Source organism: Pagrus major, chromosome 11 (genome assembly GCF_040436345.1).
Source record: "Pagrus major chromosome 11, Pma_NU_1.0".
In the NCBI taxonomy this organism is placed as follows: Eukaryota; Metazoa; Chordata; class Actinopteri; order Spariformes; family Sparidae; genus Pagrus; species Pagrus major.
The window spans coordinates 15,682,327-15,708,023 of record NC_133225.1 but is presented as its reverse complement, the minus strand read 5'-3'; the positions used below and the strand labels follow the sequence as shown (position 1 = coordinate 15,708,023).

Sequence of the window (25,697 nt, the reverse complement as noted above, 5' to 3'; positions counted from 1 at the left end):
CCCTCAGGTGTGCATAAAGTACTGGTTGTGAACTCATTTTTAAAATCCAAAAGTGTGAAATTGTTGGTTATCTTATCAGAGCGACTGTGAGAGTCGTTATCGGTATCAGCTGAAAAAAAATCCATATTTTGCATCCCCATTATTATCTAAGTATTAATAATTTATAAATGGATATACAATTCAGTGTTAATATATATATTTTTTTACATAATTTGACTGTCAGTGTTAGTGCGGTCTGTTTTCATTTGTACTACAACCGCGTAGAATGGCAAAAGCTGGATGCTCCAGTTCTCTAGCTAACTGTTTCAACACTATTTCATCTCCTCTGCTTGCTAGCTAGCTAGTTTTCATGCACTCTTAATTGTAATAACACCTAATTTATTTGTCATAGGTGACTCAATATGTGGATGTATTTTTTGTCCAATCATTAATGTTTTTAAGTTAATTGGGCTACTCTACAAGCTCTCCATGTTACCCCCCTGGCAACAGCAGAAGTATACGTACCCCTGGTTGGGAATCAGTGTTTTCAAGCATCTCTGGGGTCCCCTTTCTATACTTGTAGCATGTTGTTTTTAATATGTTGTTTCTTAAAAAGACAGCTGTCAATTTAAATGCTGAATTAAAACATTTTTAAATTCTACTCCTGATTCGGAGAGTTGTGAAAGGGCGCGAGGACACCCTGGGACACTGTTTTGTACAACAGTTTTACTGTATCTCTCTGAATTGTTAACATTTAATGAAATTGGCCTTGTTATCAAAATGATGCCTGTGTTGGCCAGAGTTGTTTATAGCCTCTCACATAACGGCCCGAGTTTGTTTGTTGACAGTGGATTCAAAATTAAAATTGTACTGTAACTCTCCCCACACTTCCTCATGTTAGCAGCCAAGCAAGCATCCACATGTCACCAGAACACTTGTAAAAGAAGTCATTTGGCAGTTTGCCGCATTGCCTGCTAGTTAGGCTAAGTGGTAGCTATATTGTGTTGGCAGCTAATGGCCCTCATCTCCCCAGTCTTCCCTCCCTCGCTCTCGTCTCTGCCTCTCCTCGTCTTCTCACTCCCCCACCAACTGCTGTGTCTTTTTAGCAGCACCGTTGCCATTTCTCCAAGTGTTATCGATATCATTTTGGGTGTCAGGAGCTCATTATTCTGTGTCAGCTATTTTGGTGGAGGACATATGGGGCTGAATTGAGTGGGTGGTCTCCTGTGTGTATGCACATGCATTTGTGTTTAAATGTGTGTGTGTGCGTGTGTGTGTGCGCGTGGTGACCCTGTTGTCATACTGGGAGAGGATAGGTGACAGATCACAGAGTAGTGGGGGGAGCAGTCCCCTGTAGCGGGACCAGACAAGCTGTTAGTTTGCAGTAAAATTAGTGTGGTCACACTGTAAATCCATAGTTCGTGCAATTTGTGTGCAGTTTGTGTAGATTGTTGCAGTAGACAGAGCTCAGTGCCAGTAAAGGCCTTAACCTGATGTTTGTAGGAATGGAAGCACGCATTTTCACCACCATATCATATCAAAGTACTAATGTGTCTTGATAAAATTAACTTATCTGATCTGGTACCACACTATCAGAAATAGTCTTAGCTCTAATTATTAATCACAGATGTGTGTCTCTTCAAAACAATTACTTTGTTGTACTTTAACATATTATAATTACAGTAGCCTATTTTAAGTTTTCCCTCTCTCACTATTGCTCTAAGTGGAGTCTATTACAAACATTGTTTCTATAGTCTCATTATTAATTTAAGAAACAAAATCAATAATTGCTTTTCTGTTGTTTTGGTGGAACTGCTCCTAATATATGAAAAACTGCAAAAAAACAAAAAAGTACTTTACTATACAATTGAAGACATAGCTGTAGTGCCCATAACAATTAAACAGATTAAACTGGATCAGTCCAATTTATAAAATAGCTGTAGATACTTCTCTATCCATGGTATAAAATGTGTTTTCACTTTAATGAAAACACACTGCAGCACCGCAAAGGCTAACATGAGGTCAGCGACTGTACCTTTGTCCCTGTTTTACTCAGCCTTCCTTCAAGTTTAATGCCTCATCCAATTAAACCTGCCTCCTCACTTGACCCCACAGTAGGTGATTATCATCACCTTATTAACAAAGATGAATCAAAAACTCTAAATAAATAAATAAATAGAATACGTAACATATTTCATTTTAAAGGGGCCCTGTAGAACTTCTTTGTTGTGCTGGAAGCTGGTCATTAGTTGATGTTGGCGGACTCCATTTCTAAACTAACGTTAGCTACTGTTGCTTTCTGTTAGCAGAGCGGAGAGAAGCACTGAGACTGTGAATGTGCATAAAGTCACATCCTTTGGACCTGACATTAGTCCTTCACAAAGAAATCCACAGTCCAGCAACCGGGAGAAACAGAGGTCTAATTTTTTCACGTCACCTTGCAATCCGTTCACATATGGCCCATAAAAAAGTGATTAATACATGTAAATTACTACACATATTACATAGAGCCCCTTTGAGCGGTCTATTTTTGCTTTCACAGCTGCTGTTTTTGAAAATAGTGACACCAAAGAAGAAGAACATTTAATTGTCACACAGGTTTCCATAATTATGTCTGGGAAGTCATTTAATTTTCAGGAGGGTGGCACAAGACAGACCAAATTACAGCCAGCCTCCCTGAGAAATTCACTCACTTTCAGAAAGCTTCATTATGAGGAGCTATAAAGAGCTGTTTTTTTTTTTTAACAAAGTAATTGCACTTGTCAAATAAACGTTATACCAGGTTTGTTTTGCTTGTTTGGATTTGTGCATTTCCAATATTGGTCATTCTTAGTCAAGTTTTATAGAAGAAACTCGAAGATACAGAAATATCATGACTATGACTCACAGAGATATATAGTTGCTATATGACAGTTTCTAATTAATTGTGCACGTACTTCTTCCTAGTGCACAGGTTATAAAGAACCACATTTGCCTACCGTGGTTTAGTAGTGTAATGCAGATGTATGTAATTCTGTGTTATGTTTTGGAACCAGGATAAATATCACAAAGCATTTGAAAACATGTATCCACTCTTATTCCTCTCAGTATCAGTGGCCATTGAATCACTTCTATTGTCCCAGAACTTGACGAAAACTCTCAGTTAAAATGGTTATCTTTAGTTATGTGTTTTCAGTAAGGTCAATGAAACTGCCACCGTCACCTAAGCTATACTTGTTTGTATTTGTAGTCTGAAAAGACAGTTATCCACCCAAATTTAATTTCACAATGTTTATTTGCTTCAAATTGTTGCTGAGTAAAAAATGCAAATGTCCCATAAATGGTAATATCCCTGGCAATTACTTTGTAGAGCTTGGCTCATGCAGCACACACACCTAAACCAATCGGACTGATTAAATAGTGCAGCACTGTCATTACGATCCTGCTGAGTAAACTCCTCTTAGTTGTCTTGTTTGATTAGAAATAAATCTTGAGGCTTTGGGAGATTTTCCTTTGAGCACCAATCCATCTCAGGTAGTTATTTAGTTAGTGATGTGACGTGCAGTGAGTACTGCAGTGTTAAACCCGGTCTGAAGAAGGTTTTTCTCTGTGGCCATGTTGATGACTGCCTGTGAATACAAGAGGGTGTTGAGGAGGAGCTAATCTCTTGCATAAATGATGAAGGCCTGATGAATATTTCAATGGAGCCTGTTTCCTTCCTCGTCGATTCTCCGCTCTGCTCTCAGGAAGCGTATTTGCCAAGGAAAGGTTATTTTAATTTGAACCCTTGGAGAAATTTGAAATTGCAAAAAATGATTCATTAGGTTTTGTGTGTTTTTTTTTTACTGCGGATTCCTGCCCCCCCTCCTCCCACCTTTCTCCCTTTCTGTGTCAGCTATCCAGCAGCAGATTCACGGCTTGCTTTAGGTAGATAGCTAGCCAGTTAGCTAAAGCAGCTCTTATTGGAAGTATCTAACAGTTAGCATGCTGATTAACTTTGCGACAAGATGGCAGACCAAAACAGAGCAGAGCCCCAACGGTTTCGCATCCTTCTGCTTTGTTGTGGATGCAAATTGTGGAGGAGGTAAGAAGACCTTGTGTGTACTTCATGACCTCCTCTGTACGTGTTGGAGGCAAAATGGTCAGTCGGCATGTACTATCCTGGTCAGCGCATTATTACGTGTTTGTGTGTCTCTAAGCAGTTGAAACACACGCATGATGGTTATGAATGTGTGTGTGTGTATGGGTATTTGTGTTTTGCAGGCACATGCCACATTGTGTGTGCGTGTGTGTGTCTGGCAGTGCTAGTTTAATAAGGTCTAGAGTCTGCTCTGTGCCGCAGGGACTCACAGCTTAGGCGATGGGCTTACCTCAGAATGAAACCAATCTGTTTAGCCTGCTCTCCTCCCCTGCAAAACGCTCCATTTTCTCTGTCCATAAAGTTAAATGACATTTTCCTCCCGGCACCCTTATGCCATGTCAAGTACCTCCAGAGATGTTGCAGGCCGACCTGGATGTCACGAGTGTGTGTGTGTTGAGTGAGAAAGAGACCTCTGAAGGTAGAAGCAAACAGTGGGACATCCACATTTCAACCCCGCTCTGCTTGAGGGGCCTGCTTCTGTGAGGAGACAGCTGCTTTGAAAATGTCAGTGGTGAAAGCCAAAGGGATATTAGACTTGAAACATGGGTGTTTTGTTTATATATGAACCAGCAGGCCTCTTCAGACAGATGGGAAATGACAAGGAAATTACTCATTATGAATAGCAGTTTTTTTCTCCCTCTGAATGATATTTTGAGTTGCTATATTTGTACTGTGCAGCACAATGAGTGATCTGATTTTTCAAAGTAAATCTTGAACAGAACTCCACCCACACACTCACCAAATGGCTCGTCGGCCTGCCATAAATGACTGATAAGATGTTCCTTCTTTGCTTGGAAGGACAGAGTAACACTTCCACTCAGTTTACCCTCTATCTCTGTCTATTTAGGAGTCTAGCTGCCTGCCAGCAGAAGCTCGGGACTGTGTCCAAACATAATCATGATATTAGCTAGATCCTTATTTATGTGTCCCTACCCCTTCCATTTCTCCTCTTCTCCTCTTTCTCTCTCTCTCTCTGTCTCTCTTTCTCTCGCTCTTTCTCACTCACTCAATCTCTCACACACACATCTCTCTCTCTCTCATCCTTCTGCTCAGCCCTATTACGTATGCATCCATCCTTCCCACTCCACACATTTCCAATCTTCCCCAGTTAGCTACAACAAACATTACATTTACATATTGATTTCGTAGTTTTAGTCAATGTAAATATGCTGTCATTACAGTAAATTTGAGCTTCTGTTAACATAAGCTCGTCCAGATCTGCGCAGATTAAGGGTGTGATTGCATAATTAATGTGTGCGCTACATATTAATTCCCCCATCCCTCTCTTTCTCTCAACTCTTCCTCCTCTCCTTGGGTTCTGAGCCCTGATTAAGTGCCTGCTTCGGCCCTTAAGCCTCCCATTGATATTCAGCCTCACAGACCCAGCGTTTGCTCAAAACGCTACTTAACCTCGCAGCTTATTGTAAATGAAGCTTCCAAAAGTTGATTCCCCCACCTCCTCCTCACTACGTGAAGCACACAAAGTGTCTGCGTTTGCACCGTACACAGCGTCTCTGTCACAGCCGTAAGCCTTTACTATATGGTGCCAGTCCAGAAAAGTCTGACCCTTCAAGGCCTCTCGGACAGGCCCCGTCTGCACTGCCAGGTCTCCGCTCGCTTATAATCAGTACATGACATCCACTGTGAGAGTGTGAACATCTCAGAGCAATTGTTAATTGTAAATAGCTTGTATCTGTCCGTCTTTGAGGATTTTTTAAAATTTAGATGATTTGAATTGTGAAATATAGAGGCATATCACATCGGCTTTATCGGTTTACTATACACCTGAGTTTCTATTCTAGTATATATATATATTTTGTTTAATTATCAGAGTTTCTCATTGCTCTTGTCATTTTACATCCATGTTGTAATACTATGAATTTCAATTGCAATAGAAGAATGTTTCACCCTGTTATAACCAATGCAGTTAGAAATACTAGCATAGTTTAGGAGCATTACATTCAGTACATATACAGTCATCAATCATAGATTCATCTTCTGGTCTCTGGCACAGCTTACAGTAGGCTATTATTGATATGAATGGTAATTGGTATGGCTATAATCTCTATACAGGCATGTTTCAGTAAATAGATAGGGACTTAAGTAGTCAAATACAGCAGTAATCCAGCAGCAACTGCTGAAGAGGTAGTGTAATGCACAATAATGGCTCTTTTATCATTCACTTTTTTGGCCTGAGAATGATATTAGCTGCAGTGCTGGTTCCTTATGGCAGCATTGTTCAAAACATTTACTGGGTTCCTACACGTCACAGAAATCCTAGAATGTTTGTGAATTTGAGGGAAGAAAATCAAGGCCATGATTGTTTTTGGAAATAGACATGGGTCATTGAAAGTGCTTGAATTTATTTAGATATTTTATGCAAGAATAAAAATTGATTTTCTTTTATTTTAACTTCAATAGGCTACGTTCTGTTGTCTTTTTAAAATTGTTGTCTTTGAGTTTCTGTAAAGCGTGCTACTTTTCATTATAAAAATTCTCAATGTTGTCACAGTAATTAACCTTGGTATGTGAACCATGTTGGGTTCCTGAATTGAATTTGGAATTAAGGCTAGAAAGTCCTTTTAAAAGTTTTTTTACATTTTGAGTTGTTGCTGTTGGTCAAATACCTTTCCAAACCCTGCAGATATAGTTTGTGTGATTGCGAGTCACAGTAAAATCCTGCTTTTAAGCCATCTATAGGCTTTGCAGTTAGGAAGATGCTTAAGGCTCTCCTGGGCTTATTTCATAATAGCTGCCAGGTTTGTTAGCAATAAGGTAGATTGATAGGCTCCATGCTGTTTCTGTGCAGGTGGTCATAGCTGTGGTAGCCCGCTGTGCTGTGCGCAGCTTCGGCCAGGCTTGTTAAGACACAACCAGTGAAGTAGGCGACTAACCCCCAGAGGAGGTGCCCACCTCCCTGTGGGCCAGCAGGCTACCACTAGTTGACAAGTTTCAGCTTGCCCTTCACTTGACTGAGCTACTCTTAGTGATAATGTTTGTTTTCCTGTGCCCCCTTCTTTTATTCCTCTTGAGTCATTATTCTGCATCTTTTACATGTTCCTTTGCGGCATCAGTTTCTATTTTTTTTTTTTAATTTCCTTTACTGTGTTTATCCATATGTCTTACTTTTTGAATCCTTTCCCTCCTCTTTTAGTGCTCTCCAAGAGTCGATAAACCAGAACTTCCTGCTGATCATCAGCCACCGCGAAGCCCAGAGGGACTACAATCTCAACTTCCCCGGCACCAGAACCATACAGGAGGTATGACGCAGACCATTCAGGACATCAGAAAGTCACTTTTATATGCCCAGACACACACAAAAGGCTCTCGGTAACTCACCCACAGACTCACATACATAATATTATTGTACCTGATTCTAGTTTCCCATAACACAGCTTTCATTCCATTGGCCAAACATTGCTAGTCTATCTCAGCCATCGATTCATTATTCATCACAAATGATCACATTTCCGAGCACATAATTACTCTCACAGCTGCGGTCTGGTACAACCCCCTCTTTTTCTCCCCACTCCCCCTTCACTGCGTCTTTCTCCATCTCCCTCTCTTTCTCTGTCAGCAGTCTCGGAGGCGGTTTAAATACTGAACATTGTTTGATCTAGGCATACGGGAGTGATGGAAAGAGACAGAGTCCATTCATTTTCTTCATCTGAAACTAAACAGTAGATTTGGCAGCCTATGAAATATTTAAAGCAATTCATACTGGACCCAGTGTGAAATCAGTACAACGCTCTGTCCATCGGTTATTACTATCACAGCTGCAAATGGATTAAAAGGAAGAGCATGAGAATATATGTGTGTGCCTGTGTGCCCATGTAGATTTGTATGTGTGCGAGTGTGTCAATGTTTGGGCCCCATTAGCTCAGACACGCACTCACACACACACACTCACACACCCATACATACATACATATTACTGCCATGAACTGTCCTGCTCTAACCCCTTATGCAAAGCGAGACCTGAGCAGGCTTCATTTGTTATTCACAGTTGATAACCTGCAGTCACAGGTGAGGAGAAATAAGCTCCAGACTGGTCAGGTAGGACAGAAAAGTCCCACTATTGATCTTACCTGCCATGTTAGTGTTTGTGAAGTAATTAGTTAAGTCATTTTTTGGACTAAATATATTTGAAATATCAGTCTAGTATGAAGTTTCGTTCAGAACATTGACATTCAAATACTTTATAAACATTTGAATGCTGCACAGCTTTTTTCTTTAATTGCATATCTTGCAATTCTGGAGAACAGCTGGTTATTGAGTCTCACTCGCAGGTCATCAAATGCTGACTTTGGTGTGGACTGAGCCACCGACCCAAAGCGTCTCTCTCCAGAATTGCTTACCTTTAACAGGCAGTCTACTGGCACCATTATTACATTTATATAACCATATCAAAAAATCTATTTCGGCTTGAACACAATTATAGTAAATCACTTAAGTCGTTACCAAAAAAAGATCATATTATGAATCTGCATTCACTTGGCGCGCCATTGGATCAGATGAATCACTTCATTCAAATTCAGATTTAGAGCGAAGGTTTAGAAGACCTAAATAGAAGCTATGAAGCTGAAGCTATGACTGTAAAAAAAAAAAAAGTGAAATTCAGTACAGCCCAGTTTTTCTTTCATATGGTAGCTTTACATAACTCTGACTTCCTGTTCTTCAGTTTTCTCTTTATGGTCTCCATGTTTTCCATCCAGCTAGTAATTCACTCTTGAGTAGCAGTGAAAGGTGTTCCTCATAAGTTCCTTGCTCACTGCAGCTAAGGCTGGCTGTTCAGTGCGGGTCAAGATTACACTAATAATAATCAGGCTGCTAGCAGGGCTTGTAATGGTGCTAATGGAACAGATTAGTACAACCAACATCTCAACTGGAGGAGGCAGCTCGCCTCCCTGGTTCTCTCCCTCTCCTCCCTCGCTCCTTCTTTTTTCTCCTCCCTCCGTCATCCCTCTCCTTTCTCTCTCACCCTCTTCTCAGGCAGATGGTTTTGATGAGCACCCACTGTGAACCTTAAGTGTTTCTGCTGGGATTACAAACACTGGGGAGGGGTCCCTGTGGCGTGGGAGGGGGGAACCATGGACACAGAAAGGAGGCAAAGGACTGTTGGCTTGGTGGGGGTGCTGTAAGAGGCCATAGGGGAAGGAGAAGGGACAATGTGGGCTTAAACAGGCCTCCATGTCGCGGTCTTTTCCTTACGCATGCTTGTCTTTAGGCATCTCAAGGCCCCCTGCAGTGAAAATGAGGCCCAGAACTTTAACCTGCATAGATCTGGACTGTGTTTGCCCCATGTTGACCATGCTCTTTATATATTTACTCTTGAGCCAGGGAACAGGCGTCTTTCCCTTACTAATTTATTACTGTAATGCTATGTAGGGGATGATTCAAAAGGTTTAGTAGCTGAGAGGTACAGGTGCAGCTACAGACGGTCAGATAGTAGTTGTGAATGACCTCAGCTAAGTTGCTTTAGAGTAATTTGTGATGCTCATGGAAAAAATAAGGAGTTAGGTTGTGAGATTTTTAATTAAAAAACAGTAATAGAAGACAAAGTTTTTTTCTGTCATCATAAGAAGAATTGAGAATGCAACAAAGAAGTAACACCATATTCAGCCTGCCTGACTCCCCCTTCTGCTCATACTGTGTCCACTCACAGACACATATGGACTCCACCACAGAGCACCTTTCTCTTTCCACTCTCTCTTTTGTCTTAGCTGAAGACTAGCCGATGGTCCCTGCTTGTGCATATCAATAGGGATAGAGTCCTATCTTCTTGTTTGTCTTTGCCAAAGGCTCTGGCTTTGCCTTGTGGCTCTCAGGGAACTGCCCTTGCCCCTCCCTTTCTATCCCTTCATTCTCCATCTCTCTCTCCCAGTGTCCCTTCTCTACCTTCTTTCTTCTCCATCTCTAGAGCGCAGGGCTGTGTAGACTCTGATTGGCATTACCAGACAAGAGTGTGGGGGTAAGTTGCTGGCTAGCTTCTGAGCTAAGCTGGTGAGCAAATGTTTGCCAGGGACGTAGAGGGTAGAATAGGGATGGCTGCTGGTTTCGGGGTGTCCGTGACCAGACCAGTTGTCCTGGGGATTTCCCTCCTCCGCTGCCCCCCGGGGCTGTGCCTGGGCCCCATCCCGACTCCGCAGCTGGGAGACATATAGGAATCAAATGCAGTCAGGGCTACAGAGCTGAGAAAAGGAAGGTTGGATCGAAAAAGGAATGAAAGAAAGGCATCTGGTGCCTAGGGGAGACGAAGAAAGAGAGCGAGAGAGAGAGAGCTTGTGACTGTTTAACGGAAACCTTTCCTTCTCTTTGATTTGCTTCCAGCCAGGGATTACAGGCAATTGGCATTTACAATGATTGGATCATTAATTTTGCCATATTGCCGCAGCAGCTCAGCACTGCAGCCAGTTTAACTAGTGTAGTGTGGCTCATACAAACGTCCCGCATCTGAACATGAACAACACACAAATCAGTAGCACTGTATTTATTATTAAGGCTTTAATTTAATTCAAGTTGAGCTCTGTTTAAGACATATCCTTTACGTTTTATTGTCTGTATGTACAAATAAGGTTGATGGATACCTTTCATGAGCCGCTGGGGTCTTATACAGCCTGGTGTTGTATAAAGACATTCTAAGAATACTCGATCATTGTAGGTAAAAGTACTTTAAAGTTTTAACTGTTGATTATAAGTAAAATTGACTGCTAAAAATGAATTACTGAGAGTCACAATAAATATAAGTGTTTTAATTTGTTGCAGTCTAACTTATCAGTGAGGTGGCAGACAGGGGGCAGCATTAGACAGTATTGCTCCCTGTATGATGGCTGCTGTGGGCGACACATGCAATGCTCTGTAACTGAGGGCTGCAGCAAAAACTTCAATTACCTGGAGAAGCTACGGGCAGCCGCTATAATTTCTAAATTACTTTGACTTTGATGTGGTTGCATTAGATTCTCATAATAGCGCAGTACTTTTCTTATGGTCAGAGAAAGCCTGTGTGAATGGCTGCCTTCACATTCTGGTGGTGTGGTTTCAGGTGGGCAGGCCTGGTGTGTAGCTGTGTTTTCTCTCTGTGGTGAGATTAGGTTGTCCTCTGCCAGGTGCCTTTCACTGTCTGTCTCCACTCTCCTCCACCACCACCTCTCACCTTCATTCTCTCTGTGGTGGGCGTTTAGTTTGTTGTTTCTCTGATGCTGCTTTAACCTCTGACTGCAGCCTCTTCATTACTAGTGTTTATGCCTCTCCTTTCCTCCCTTTTCCCCCCTATTCATCGGCTGGCCAGCCGGTCAGTCAAATCCCTGTAGTCCGGCTGGTCAAACATAGATATTACACTCTGTAATAACACTGGCCACCCGCTCTGACCCCAGCCCACTATCCTGGCCATTGCTTCTCTTCATAAGGATAGGCGCCGAGCAGTGTGGTGTGGGATTTACGATAGAAAGACAAAGGATGGACTGTGCCACTCATTTATTATTGTTCTTTTATTTTTTTCTCAACTTGTTTGTACTGTGAATTGCTTTGCTCTGCCAGGCCCAGCACAAATAAAATCTAATTTCTTTGAGAGACTGATGACTTAGATAGAATTTTTATTGTTGCCTTCATAGAAAGATTCAGCTTTAAACATAATCATTTCTGCAAGCAGCCCATCGTGTGTTTTGCTCTCAGAGACCCACACAAATACATACACAGATGCAAAGTGTAGTAATATGGTAGTATTAAGGTGAGCAGGCAAAGTCTTCCCCTGCTTTTTTCTTAGTCCAGTGTTTTGCAGCTGCTTTCCTGCTTCGCTTGACGTTGGCTTTGACTTTGTGTTTGTAGCGTTCTTTAAGTTTCCACCTCCATGACCAGCATCCCTGCATACAGTCCTGCTCACCATTATTGGCACCCATGAAGTTTAAGTACATAATGTGGAATATTTTCTGAAAAAAATGAATCAAGTGAAACATTTTTTTTCTATAGAGAACTCGTGTTTGATACAAAAGAGCAAATGATAAACAACAATATAAAGCAATTAACAATGGGAGGAAAAAATAGAAAAACTTAAAGCTTGCTGTGTCACTGGTATTGGCACCCTTTGCTGTAAATCAGTATGGAAACACATTGTGACTCACCTGTGGTAAATCACAAATGAGAATCATCTGTGATAAATTGTCTGTGCCCATGTGACATGAATTAGCCAATGAATGATGACTTCCCTGTTTTAAAAAGCCATCTGTTATCCCCTGTTCCTTTGTCACAATGGTGAAGACAAAGGAGCTGTCTGAGGACATCAGAAGTGCGATAATTGGCAAACACAAGACCTCCAAAGGGTATAAGGCCATCTCCAAAGACCTTGGTGTCCCTGTTTCAACAGTGCGTAATGTTATTAAGAAGTTTGCCAAGCATGGAACTGTCAAGAACCTCCCTGGGCGTGGGGGGAAGAGAAAAATTGATGAGAGAAGTCTTCGAAAGTTGGTGCGAATGGTGGAAAAAACACCACGTCAAACATCCAAAGACCTGAAGGCCAACCTGGAACAGTCTGGAGTCATGGTTTCAACAAGTACCATACGCCGCACACTAAACCAAACAGGGCTTCATGCGCGAAGGCCAAGGAAGACATCACTGCTGAGGAAAAGACATAAAAAGGAACAACTAATCTTTGCCAAAGAATACCTGGACAAACCACAATCCTTCCGGGAAAATGTTCTGTGGACAGATGAAACAAAAATAGAGCTTTTTGGCAATGCACACCAACAGTTTTTTTATAGACGACGCAATGAAGCCTACAAGGAAAAGAACACCCTACCAACAGTTAAGCATGGTGGAGGATCCATAATGCTGTGGGGCTGCTTTGCTGCATCTGGTACTGGAGGCCTTGACCGTATCACAGGAATCATGAAATCAGAGAATTATCAAGAGATTTTAGAGCGAAATGTCCTACCCAGTGTAAGAAAACTTGGTTTGAGTCGAAGATCATGGGTCCTCCAGCAAGACAAAGACCCAAAGCACACATCCAAAAGCATGCAGGAATGGTTGAAAAGGAAAAAATGGACTGTTTTAAAATGGCCAGCCATGAGTCCTGATCTCAATCCGATTGAAAATCTTTGGTATGAGCTGAAATCTGCCATTGGGGAAAAGAAACCTGCAAACGTTCAAGAGCTTGAACAATTTGCAAAGACAGAGTGGGAGAAAATACCAGCTGAGAAGTGCAAGAAGCTTATAGAAGCGTATAAGAAACGTTTGGAGGCTGTCATCACTGCCAAAGGGTGTGCAACCAGATATTAAAGAGGGGTGCCATTATTGCTGCACACGCTGTTTTTTCTGTTTCTTCTTTGAAATTACAATATGTAAGTTGAAAAAACAATTTTCTTTGTTAAATTACTTTGGACCTCCAATTAAAAGATCCTGATGATATAAATTTGGTACATTTCCATTTATTTCTGACGATACTGTAGAGGTTATGCAAAAAATGAAGGGGTGCCAATAATGGTGAGCAGGACTGTATGCCCAAGGATCCATCTCTCTTCAGTGCTCTTTACAAAGACAGGATTTGACCCGTGTGCGGAGGGATCTTTGCTCTACAATTGACAGTTTTCTCAGCATCAGTGTCCAGCCCTGTGGGCCCGAAGGGCAGGATTCTGTTGAACAAATGCACCAGAATCCACGGCCGCCAGCGCTCAGACGCCGACGGGGCTTTGATCAGCTTCGGCTGGCGCACATCAGGCTGGCGTTAGGGCTTTAAACCAACAACCCACTGGACGGTGTAACACAGCGCTCGGTGGGACAGGCGCTGCTGGCTGCTAACTGTTTAAAAGCACGGAATGTTATTAAGTGATGCAGATACAGCGTCCGCGCATGAATGGGAAAAGAGAAATACTGTTCATTTCAGAGCGTGGGGCTGTTGTTGCTGGGCATTAGCTGTGGCATCTGAAGAATGCTGATAACACTGGCTGTCTTTTTTATTTTTTTTTCCTAACTCCTATTGACTCATCTCCACCTTAATTCTCTGCCTCCATCCTATTTTTTCTTCATGCTGCTGAATGGAGGATACTTTGATGTAGCCCTCTCATAATTTATTACACTGTATTTACTATTAAATTAGTCACGGATATTTTCCATTTTTTCCACTTCTAATATTACTTAATAATGACTGGATGGTAAAGAGAAATATAAACATTCTTAATGAATATTTACAGTTAAGCTTTCTGTAATATTTTTTCAATTTTACCTTTCGGTATCACCAGTGTTGAGTGTGTCTGATTTTTGTACATTGAGCTATTCATTTTATCTTCCCTTTATGTTTGCAGGTGAAGAGGAACATTTCAGACTTGACAAACATCCCAGTCCGGCATCAACAGTGGGAAGGATGGCCTGCGTCAGCTTCTGATGACTCTGTAAGAGACACAGGCACACAAAAACACAATAAAACATCAAACACTTGGTACAATAACAGTTCTACAGGAAAGATCTGTGTCCACTTTTCTCTGTGCTGTCCATGTATACGTTGCGCTCAAAGATTCTTGGATCCAAGACAATCGTTTTAATGATAATTAAAAGCCAAGCACAAATTGATTGATTTACATTATCATACAACTTGCAATTTGCAGTAGAAACTGTTCCACGCAATGTAATCCAACCCCAAAACCATCTGTCAGAGGCATGAGAGTAAGATGTTGAAGCTAATTAAGATGTCAAAGACTGTTCCCATCCCGTGTCCTCTATCTGTGGACATTAAATCTCACATCATTGAGTCCCGCTGACCTCTCCCGTCCCAGGGTCGCTCTTCCCAGCCATTCACTCTGCACACAGTCAAGCTGATCAGAAGCGGCCCTCATACAGAACCTTGAGGAACCTCTGACCCCTTTTGTCTCACCCCTTCTTTGACAGCATACGTGTTCCCATGCTAATTGTATGGGATGGTTTATCATGCTACATTGAGGAGCTGTTGTGCACACATTCTTGTGTTAACCCCAAGCTAACGTTTTCCTTTTGGATCTTTGTGATTGTTGTTTGGTTTGGAGTATTGGTATTGACTTTGTTTCATTTCTTTTCCAAGTGTTATTGAATGTGCCCCTATGCCAGGACTGACTCTACTGTAGCAACTAAACAGATTTTCTATTTATTTTTTAGATATTAGTGCCCATTTATGATAAGTAAGGACAATTTGTTTTCCATATGCAGTGTTTTCAAGGATACAGTCTCTTCTATGTCACTCATTGTTCATGTTTCAAATGACCAATAACTGCACCTGTTTTTATGTAAGATTAACAGAGAAACGAATACATTGCACTATTAATGTGCCTAAAAGGGAAAAGGACAAAAGGTTATGCATCCTTTCACTCCAGAAGATTGTTTGCTTTATTTTGTTCCATAACAGCTCAGAGCAGGCAATTGTAAAGCCGGTAACCACCAAACAAACCATACTGCTATGATACAGATTTGTCATTGTTTGCATTATCTTTGTAGACATCCAGTATGTGATCAGTTAACCACCCTGGATTGCAACAGAAATACAAATCTTAGTTCTAATCTGAAAGCACATTGTGGGCATGTTGTGCCATGACCGACCTCCGTATTGTGCTCATGTATCATGGCACCAAATGATTTACTTTTACAGTTTGCAACCACAACATTCAGATTTATGACTGTTCGCATTAACAGAGGAAGAGCGATAACCACCGACATATTTTAAAACTGTGTTCAGGATATTGATGTGTCCAGATGCAGTAGACTTAACAAGGAATACGTGAGTGTTCTGTGAAAATAGAACAAGAATGGGAACAATTCTTCAACATGTCTTAGTTAGTTTTTGTGAATTTTGACCTGAATACCATTTGACTTTTTTAATGTCATATTCTTTGCCCACTGATCACTGAAAACATTATTACATCACAATTAAATATAAAATATTTCATTCAGCTTTCAATTTCTTTTCCTTTATAATCTTAAATAATCTACACCATCCTGGAATTAATATTTCAAAAATCTTTGATATAAAAAAAAATGCTTAATCTTAAATAAATTCACTCTGGGAATCAGTCATTTCAAAAGATATTTTGCATATTTTACCCCTTTAAAAAAAAAAGTGGTTTAAGTGGTATTAGACCATTTTAATGCATGTAATTTGCACAAATATGTGACCTGAGCACTAGCATCACTCTAGTTTGTGAACTTTTTTTTATTACAAGTGAGCCCAGCCAATCTCAATGTAATGTAAAGTAAGGATAAATTAAAATAATTCCATTTTTGTCCTTATATTTTTATGTATCTGTGAACCTCAGCTCAGCTGCCTACCCCCTAGGTAGCTGTGAATATGATGGCTAGGGATCATGAAGAGATTGCAGCTCATTGTGGCATCATGGGCCCCGTTGGCACCTGGCTAACACACATCTGCAGCGTCTGTGTTTCCTGCATGAGGAGATATTAAAAAGCACACAGACAGAAGTGTAATAATGGCCTCTACTCTCGCCGCAGCCCTCTTATTGAAACGTCTGAAGGTATTAACAGAGAAAGCCCAGGGCTTGGCGGGCCTAGCGGGCGGGTAGGAAGCCAGTGTTAGTGTCTAGCTCATTAGCCCAGTCTCATCTCCCGGGGTTTGGGCCAATAAACATGGCAGCCAGAGGCCCCAGATTACTTTTAGCTCTGCAAACTAGCCCGCTTGCAGTGGAATCGATTACTACTTAACTCTGCTTTGCCTTTAAGTGTTTGATATAACTGTTTTTGCATTTACGTTTGTGTGTGTGTTGTGTGTGCATGTTTGCATTTGTGTGTTTGCAAATGTGCCTGTCTTATTGTACACACTGTGTTTAGGGCTGGATATTGAACCTTAACTCTTATTGAGTACCACTTGAGCTGTGTCTGGAGCACCAAATTTTGTCCCATACAGAATAGTCATTGAATTCTTGGTCAAATTGTTTGTCTTGCTACTTATTTTTTTTAGGTATTTCCTGATTTTTTTATATTTTCTTTAAGTTCACAACATTAAACATTGACGTGGCTGATGTTAGATTTAAATAGAAAGAACATTGTTTTTTGTAGAAAAACGTGTTTTTCAAAGTAAAAGTGTCATTTTGGTATTGCTGTGGAAACTGCGATATGGTGTTGGCAACAGTAATGAAACCTTTTTTTAAATAATGCCCAACACTAACTGTGACAGCACCAGTTTAGTTCCGAATAGCATGGATGCTGTAGTAGTTGAGTTGGTAGTTCCCATAGAGACTCTGTTCTCAGTCAGGTCGGTTGCTGCAGTTGCTGCACTTTAGAGTCATAAATTAAGTTTGTTAGGAAATCATTTTTGCACAAGACCCACAATATATATATATTTTTCAACTTTAAGCTTGTTCATCTAATTGATCAAACTGTTCAGAGTATCAGTTTCAGCTGTCTGTTGTTCTTGTCCTCTGAGAAAGATATTTGAGTGGTTGCATTGTTTGTTTATGTATTGTTGGAGTGTAGGAAATCACTTTGTTAGAAAGAAATTCTCACCTTTCAGGGGAAAACCAGTAGTTATGTGTTGCGTCACCCTCCCGGATACTGTCCACTCAACGTGTTTCATTGTTTATTGTGCTCTGAATTATTCAAAGCCTTATGGAGAGTTGAAATTGGATCACAATGGATAATGCTCATGTAGCACTGAACAACAGTTCAGTATATTCATTGCACTTGTGTTATTGTACTTGGTGTTAGACCAAGGAAGGTGAATGTAAAAGGAAGTGGCACTAAATGTAGTTAAAGCAGTAGCAATGTGAGGTGATGTTCATTTTTAGCAGACAGATTGTTTTGACCTGGATCAAGAACTGGTTTGAAATATTTCTCAGTCATTCCGGTCTTCCTCATGGATTCATTAGAAGTCAGTGTGTAGTATGTTCCACAGTAGCCCAGTAGAGAATCATGTGGTGAAGCACACTGTCAGTCTTTTTTGTGTGTGTTTTGTTCTAGCATTTCTTTAAATTGTCTTTGCATCCAGTGCATGACAGCAATCTTGATAGAACTGGAAACGTCCTCTGTCAGGAAAAAAGTACACTTGTTGGACTTTGCTATAGTTAAAACTTGAAGGAATTCAGTTTATTCCAAACAGATTAAAACAAATACTCCAGCATTATTTTTCAAATACCATGATCTAGCTCTGCCTTCAAATTCCTACTGATACTTTCGGCTTTGACAAAGCTGTTCTGAACAGTGCTGAGGATGATGACAGAGGTCTTGGCAACAGTTGACTGATTTCCTATGCTGTTTGAAATACGCTGCTTGAGCCTCTTCCCCTGCTTCCTCCATCTCTCCTCTATTCCTTCGCCTGAGCAATCCAGCATGGAGAGTTTCCAGACAGGCCTCATCTCATTGGAGCTGTTTTGACTGGCAGTCTTTCCTCAACACCTGTTGGAGTGATTGACAAGCCAGTGGGACATCCTTATTACATCCCCTCATCCCCACCACCACCCAGCCTTCCTCCTAGCCAGTAATTGCTGACATTTATGCAGTGTTTCATGCTGTTTGCTAATGTATTAATGCTGTGGAGCCTTGGAGGTGCCTTGCCTTCTAGGCCAGCACTACCCTCCATTTCCCAGCTGGCATTAATGGAATCCTCCTCTACCTGATAGGCGCCTATGAAACCAAGGTTTTATGTAGAGGAGGGGGTGGTGGTTTCCATAGCAACAGGGCTCAGCCATAAGCTCAGACAGAGTCCCCCCCTCCCTTGTGAGATTGGCTGCGTTCAGGTGACATTCGGCATCAAGTTAGTCTGTCTGATTTTCTATCTCTTCTTACTGTTTTTATGTGTTCTGTTAAGCTCACATTTAACGGAAATGATGATCTTATTTATTTTCTTTATTTTAGCAGGGGAAGTTCCTTCTTATTAGTTTGGACACCTTCAGCAGTCGTAAATTGCTAACTTAACTTTAAATTAACTTAACGTAAATTAACTTAGATGCTATTGGGCTTAACACCAAGTACACTAGCGTTGTTATATTTATCTTTTAATGGAAATCAGAAATGTTATGCCCTCAATGTTGTAGCAGTTTTTCCATGTGGTATCAAAAATCAATATTTTTTCAAGGTATGGTTTCGTAGTTAGAAATTCCATTATTGTGACAACACTATTGGCCGATAATGAAATTATAGCTGATAAATAGAGCCAATAATATGAAGCCAAATTGCTTTCATTTCAAGTGCAGCAACTACACACTATGCACCAATAAAGTTGGCCAATAAACTCAAACACTGCTTTTTTACAGTGTTTGAGGAACACAATTGCAATTTACAGTTCATGTTCCAAAAGGGTTCAGAGAGGAGAGAAAAATCTACGCAATTTAACACAAGAAAGACTTAGAAGAGCTGTGAATTATTAAATCATCCATCATTACTCACTGCATCTTAGCCTTTCTCAACTGTATCAGCTGAAAAATAAAATCCATATTGCACATCTCTAAGTACGAGATTCTCTAGTTCTGTATTTGTATGTCTGTGTACGCACATTGTACACACTGTGCAGACACTAATCAAGGGAGGCTCAAAGGACCCTGAAACAAGGAAACCAACAGGTGTTAAGGGTGGGGCTCACTGGGTTTGTCTGTCTTTTTCTACTGTCTTTCTCCCTGTCAAATATCACTTTTTTCTCCTGATGGCACTGTTTCTCACCTGTACGTTCCTCTATCCACCTCCTTCTCTTTACTGTCTACTGTACTCCACTTCTGACACTGTAGAAACCCAGTATTATAATGATCCCAGGGCAGAGGACTGTTAGCTTTTAGGTCAGTTGTTTTCCCCCTGCTGAAATCGGCCACAGTGTTTTCAACAACTGTGTCACAGGTGATCATTGATTGTTCATTGATGTAATGGATCTTGTTTTCCAGATGTGACTATCAATGACACACGTTGCCAGCCAGAACAGTGGTCTAAGTCTGTGAGAGTGTCTTTGAAAAGACCGTGCATGACTGATTTTTTATTTGATTGGATGTTCAAACACACACTGACCAGTTCTTTCCTCGCTCCATCAAAGAGAAAGTGGTGTAAGGTGGTACTGTGGTTGCTGTCAGTGCAGCTGTCAGTAGTAATTATCTCACACTCACAGCCAGACACCTAATCCAAACACTGCCTACACTAGAAAAGAAAAACTGAAACACAGGAAGAATGAAGGGAGAGAAAGGAAGAGAAAGAAGGATAGAGAAGGGAAGAAAGAGTTGAAGAGGGGAGGGAAAGGAGGGAGGGGGCTGAGGGAGAGAGAAAATTCTTTCCCTGTATCGGCCCCTGAATGCTTCGAGCCTCAATGCAAGTGTTAATTAAAAGAATCCAAAAAAGAGGAGCCAGTTCCTTTGTGCAGAGATGTGGGAGAGGGTCATTTGGGGGGGTTAACCTCACCCCCCCAGCCCCCGTGCCCTGCGGCGCTTCAGCCTTGTTTCCACATTTACCACTGAGCTGCCTAGCTGCACTTGTGTACCTCAACATCAGGAGAAGCCATCGGGTCAAAGCGAGGAAGAGGATTGAGAGGCACTCAACTCGTTTTTTTTTTTTTTTCCCTTTTCACCTCCCCTCCTTGCATCCATGTCAGCCCAAACCCTCCAGGCTGTCTTTGACAGGGGAAGTGATCAACTTTATTTATACACTTATTAGGCACTCAGACGAAAGCCTCTCATTGTGAGTAGCGGGGGTAAAGGGTTTATGGGGATCCTCGCGGCAGCCGCTGTTAAAGATTCTCACGTTTGATTGCCACTCGATTGGGGAATAGACAGAATAGACTTGGGGCCACGCCATCACATCCTTAAGGCTCAGACCCTGTATGTCTTTGTCTGATTCAATACCTACAACTCTCTCTCAGTGCTAATTCAACTCTCAGGCCTGGCACCCATCATGTCTCAAATGGCTTTTCTTTAAGTCACTGTTGGTGTTTTTTTCTTTCGTTTAACAAAAAGTATCGCTAACTTCCTTTACTTCTACTGTCGGGGATTTTTGTTCCATTCCTTTGTTAAGTTCTCTGGAAAAAATATGAATAACAGAAAGATCTAATAAACAGGACCAGAGTACTAAATCAGTTAGAGTTAAGTTACACGAGCAAAGACAAGGCAATTCGGTTAAGTGTTCTTCGTAGGTGTTCCAGGGATACTCAGCTGTCCTTGCTGTGACATTACACACTTGTTATTGTCAAGAGTATGCTCGCTACTAATTGGTAATAGACAAGAAATACAATCTGCATGTACTCCTCTGTTACTGTGTCAGGGGTGACTGACTGTCTGAGGCCTCATAGCAAAGGTTTTAATTCATTGAGAAGTCGTGTTTTTCATATATATATTTGTCATATGTTTCACTGTTGGCTTAAGCGGTGATGTCATTCTTGGTTTGTGTAGTTTCAGCATTGCATGGCAGTCTAGTCGCTGTTTCTTTTGAGCAGTTTTCTTTGCTTAAGCCAACACAGAGAAGGAATACTCATCAGGATATTATTCATTCTCGAACTCTCAGGGGAGATATTGCGTTTTTCATATCTTCTCTTTGGTTACTGAGCTGGTGGGAATTTAAGACACAGCGGTCAGTATTATAATCAGTATTTCCAGAGTCAACTTTATTTTCAGGCTGCAATAAATTGTAAAACGGTTGTTCCTCTCCGGGGGACCAGTGAGATGGAGTTCATTATCTAAGGTTAGGACAAAAACTGTATGTACAGACTTATACTTTAAATATGAAGTATATGTAGGAACAACCACATCAAAGGAACAAAGAATATGGTTGCACCCAGGGATTGATAAAATCCTCCATCATGGTACATGTAATTTTATATCACAACAATGATAGACATCGTGATACTGTACGTTAACTGGAAAATCAATGAAGAATTATGAATTAACCACCTGACAAATAAAGGTCATAAAGAAATGTAAATCTTACCGTGAAGCACTCCTGCTCGTTGATTTATATCATCACTGGAAATGGTTTAAAGCTGCATTTCCAGTGCAGGAACTTTTCCCCAGAAACTAGGAACCTTTAGACCTTTGTGTTACCACTGCTGGGACAAGGGTCTAGTTCACATTAGACATTATTTTACCCCCCAGATAGTCCCTGCTCAAGGGATAGTACAGCCCTGAACATTTTTAAATGGTCGTGGACTTGCAGCATTTTATTTCAGCCATGATTTTTCAAAATGTGCAGCTGTAACCAGTTTGTTTTTAGTTAATTTTGCTTTGATAGATTAGCATGGAGTGTCAGAAGAAAGCATACAACTGATAGCCCAACGAGGAAGTGGTATAGTCGCAAGTAAAAAAAAAGTATGTGTGAAAAAAGCTCTTGCTTTTTCCTTAATTCATTAATGAACTTTAGAGCAAAGGCAACCATTTCCAATTGCAGCCAAAGTCTTAAGCTCATTAATGTTTTTCATTTCAAGTTTCTATCTGCTCTTGAGTCTGAGAAATAAAACATTTTAGTGAATGTTGACAATTCTGTCAAGTTTTTCTGAAAACCCCAGGTTTTAGTAGGTGTTTTCAAACAATGCCTTTAGGTTTTAGAATTGATTTTAATGTACCCCCTAGGTCGTAAAGGGTTAAGGGGATATATATACATATATACACTATGATATAAATGTAACTTAAAATTTTAAAATCACTAACCGTAGACAAAAATATGTATCATCATATTGCCCTAGGTGCACCTAGTCATGCATGTAGCTCAGCCACAACTGTCCAAATGAGTTTTGTGCAAACATGTTGGTCTTTGGTACAGCGGACTCACTTTCTCACATTGAAAAAGATAAGGTACTGTGAAAAGATGGAAAATAATAGCCACCAGACACTTTAGTTCTTATCAGTGCTAGGTACACAGTAGTACTCACTCGTAAGTCCATGTTGCTGACAAGGTCTAGTGGTTACACTGTTCTCTCCTGCTATAGAAGCTGAGGCCAGCATGAGGAACCTCTCTACTTTAAAAGAAACACAGCGAGAGAAACTCCCTGCGGTCTGTGTCGCCCCTTTTCAGACTCAATTGGCGTAGCATGTAATCGTCTCCTGATTCAACCATGTCCAGCTGCTCTTTGTGTTTCTTAGCACCTGACAATGGAGCAGATCACAGGACCTCTGCAGGGGACGAGCAGCTTCTCTGCCTCTTATCACACCCAGCCTGCCTCAGACCTGTTGTTTAGAAGTTCACTCTCCCAGAAAAGTTTCTGCATGAGTTTTCTGCTTTGCTCTCAACAATTAGTTCCTCAGTGAATATAATGTTGCATTATTGTGACAAGCGGCAGTACATTCAGGCTACGAGTCAGGGTTTGATTGTTTGATTGCGCACCACTTTTTATAAGCTAGGTGTCTTCAGTTTCACACTACATCCTACAACTGCCTTGCCTGTATTGTTGATGTCCCTCTGGGTCTAAGCCAGGAGACACCAGCTGTAATGAGTCCCTGCTGAACGCTGACATTTTCAGTCCTGGCTTTGGATTTGGCAGCTCATTAGTCAGGTGTTCTCTTACTGTAAACCACCATCACATTATCGGCTACTACAGGTGTACAGAAACCTCATCGAGGTTTTTTCCCTGATAGGTGAGATGAGCAGGTCTGTGTTTGAAAAGTGATGACGTATGTCATGATAGGGGCTAGGACCGCAATCTCGTATCCCAATAAAGGAAATTCAATGAATAGTTTATACAAAAAGACCACATAGAAAGGCCTATTTCTTATTATGCTGTTTTGACTTTTGAACTGATTGAATTGTAGCAGCAAACAAATAAAATAATAAATACAGGTCTTACATAATTGGCTATATAAGATATCAGCATTGGTGGCTCTCATTCATAGACTCTCAGTGCTGTTTCACATGATTTTTGCATCGGTGACAAAAGAAGTTAGTGGTGTATGAGTCAGTTGTGGAGACCTTGTAATATGCGGTTTAAGATGTGATTCTTTTTGGGTCCCTGTCAGACTTTTTGTCCCAAAGTCTGTGTAACACAAGTAGCCCCTCTTGTAGTTACGAGCTCTTCGTGTTGAGCTTGATTGGTCGGAGTCCTTCTCCTGTTTGGAATGACCCCTTTCTCTATCAGATTCATTCTTCTGCATGTTTGTTTGTGTTGCATTCATGTAAACTTCCTGCCTGCATGAAGAAGAGTATGCAGAAGAATGCAAAACGCCGTCCAAATGACAAAAATATTGCTGTAAAAAGTGTTATTTGTGTCACACAAGCCCAATATGACATAATTGATATTATGCTATCATCACAGAAACTGTGAAAAACATTTATTTAAAATCAACTTAAATGGCTGAAAGACAATCAAGTTACATAGTATGTGACCATACCATACCATACTGTTTGATGTACAGTACTGCTGTTCCTGTTTTAACGTATCTTACGTGTTTAGTGTAACTTTTAGTACACCTGTCTGACTGCAGTTGAAAATGAACCAGGATGACTAAATTGGCACATTTATAGAGATGTAACTAATATGCAATGTCCCTGTAACTTTAGACTGTATAAATAAAATAAATAAAAACATTATATATATTGTCTTATCCTACAGCCCCAGCACAGGCTAGAGTCCTAAATTTGAGAAGGTGCTATGAACAGAGAGTCCGTTTGAAAAAGTTTAGAGTTCAGTCAAAGGAGTAGTAGCGAATGACATTTCCCATCATTCGCGTCCCTTGATTTTTAACTTGAAGGTAACTTTATGTGGACTAAGACTGGGCAAGTAATCAAATATAGTAGTAGATCTCACACAACTGGTTGGGCTTGCTCATTACACCTGATGTAATCACTCTTTCATTATGTTTTGTGTTTTTTAGATGACGCTAGCTGTCTCTGGGATCACCTATCCTTGCCATCGCCTAAGTGTTTGTCGAAGGTCTTCACCAGCCAATTCCCAGGAGCCCACAGAAGAGGTACACACACACACACACGCACGCACGCACGCACGCACGCACGCACGCACGCACGCACGCACGCACGCACGCACGCACGCACGCACGCACGCACGCACGCACGCACGCACGCACACACGCACACACACTTTCTCTAAGGATCTGTGTTGTAGATTAATTCCTCCCCGGATGTTGTGTGTGCATGCCAACTCATAAAGCATGGTAACAAAAATGCTTCTTTTAATTCCATCTGTCGAAATAAGTCCAGCAATTAATGCAGCATTTATGTTTACAGTGTGCAGATGTCCATATGGTCAGCGACAGCGAGGGGGATGATTTTGAGGATGCGTCAGAGTTCGGTGTGGACGATTCAGAGATGTTTGGAATGGGTGCCTCTACCTGTCGGAAAGCACCTATGAGTATGTACAGTGGAGCATCTTAATACTGTCGGATAAGGGTTGTAGCTCCAGGTACTGTATTAGTGATACGCCTCCAAATCTTCACAATAAAATTACTTTTATCCCTTTACAGTGCCAGAGAATAGTGACAACGAAGCTGATGCCTTACTGCACTTTACTGCCGAATTTTCTTCAAGGTGAGCTAAGTGTCAAGTGCCTTGTACTGATTCAAAGGACTTAGGAATCAAAGAAGGCTGGTGTGTAACAATGTGTTCTGTGTGTCCTGTAGGTATGGGGAGACCCACCCGATGTTCTACATTGGGTCTTTGGAGGCAGCGTCTCAAGAAGCCTTCTATGGCAAAGCCAGAGATGTAAGTAAGATGATCGACTGCTTGG

The 25,697-nt window shown here is 41.1% G+C and overlaps 1 protein-coding gene across 1 annotated transcript in view; it reads left to right on the top strand.

Annotated features, from left to right (window-relative positions):
- faf1 (Fas (TNFRSF6) associated factor 1) overlaps window positions 1-25,697 on the top strand; it is a 72,161-nt gene that overhangs the window by 13,355 nt on the left and 33,109 nt on the right. Inside the window, exons 7-12 of the mRNA XM_073476912.1 lie at window positions 7,254-7,359; window positions 14,392-14,478; window positions 24,829-24,924; window positions 25,199-25,322; window positions 25,435-25,498; window positions 25,591-25,672. Of these exons, the coding sequence (XP_073333013.1) occupies window positions 7,254-7,359; window positions 14,392-14,478; window positions 24,829-24,924; window positions 25,199-25,322; window positions 25,435-25,498; window positions 25,591-25,672 (559 nt within the window). The remainder of the gene's footprint in view (window positions 1-7,253; window positions 7,360-14,391; window positions 14,479-24,828; window positions 24,925-25,198; window positions 25,323-25,434; window positions 25,499-25,590; window positions 25,673-25,697) is intronic.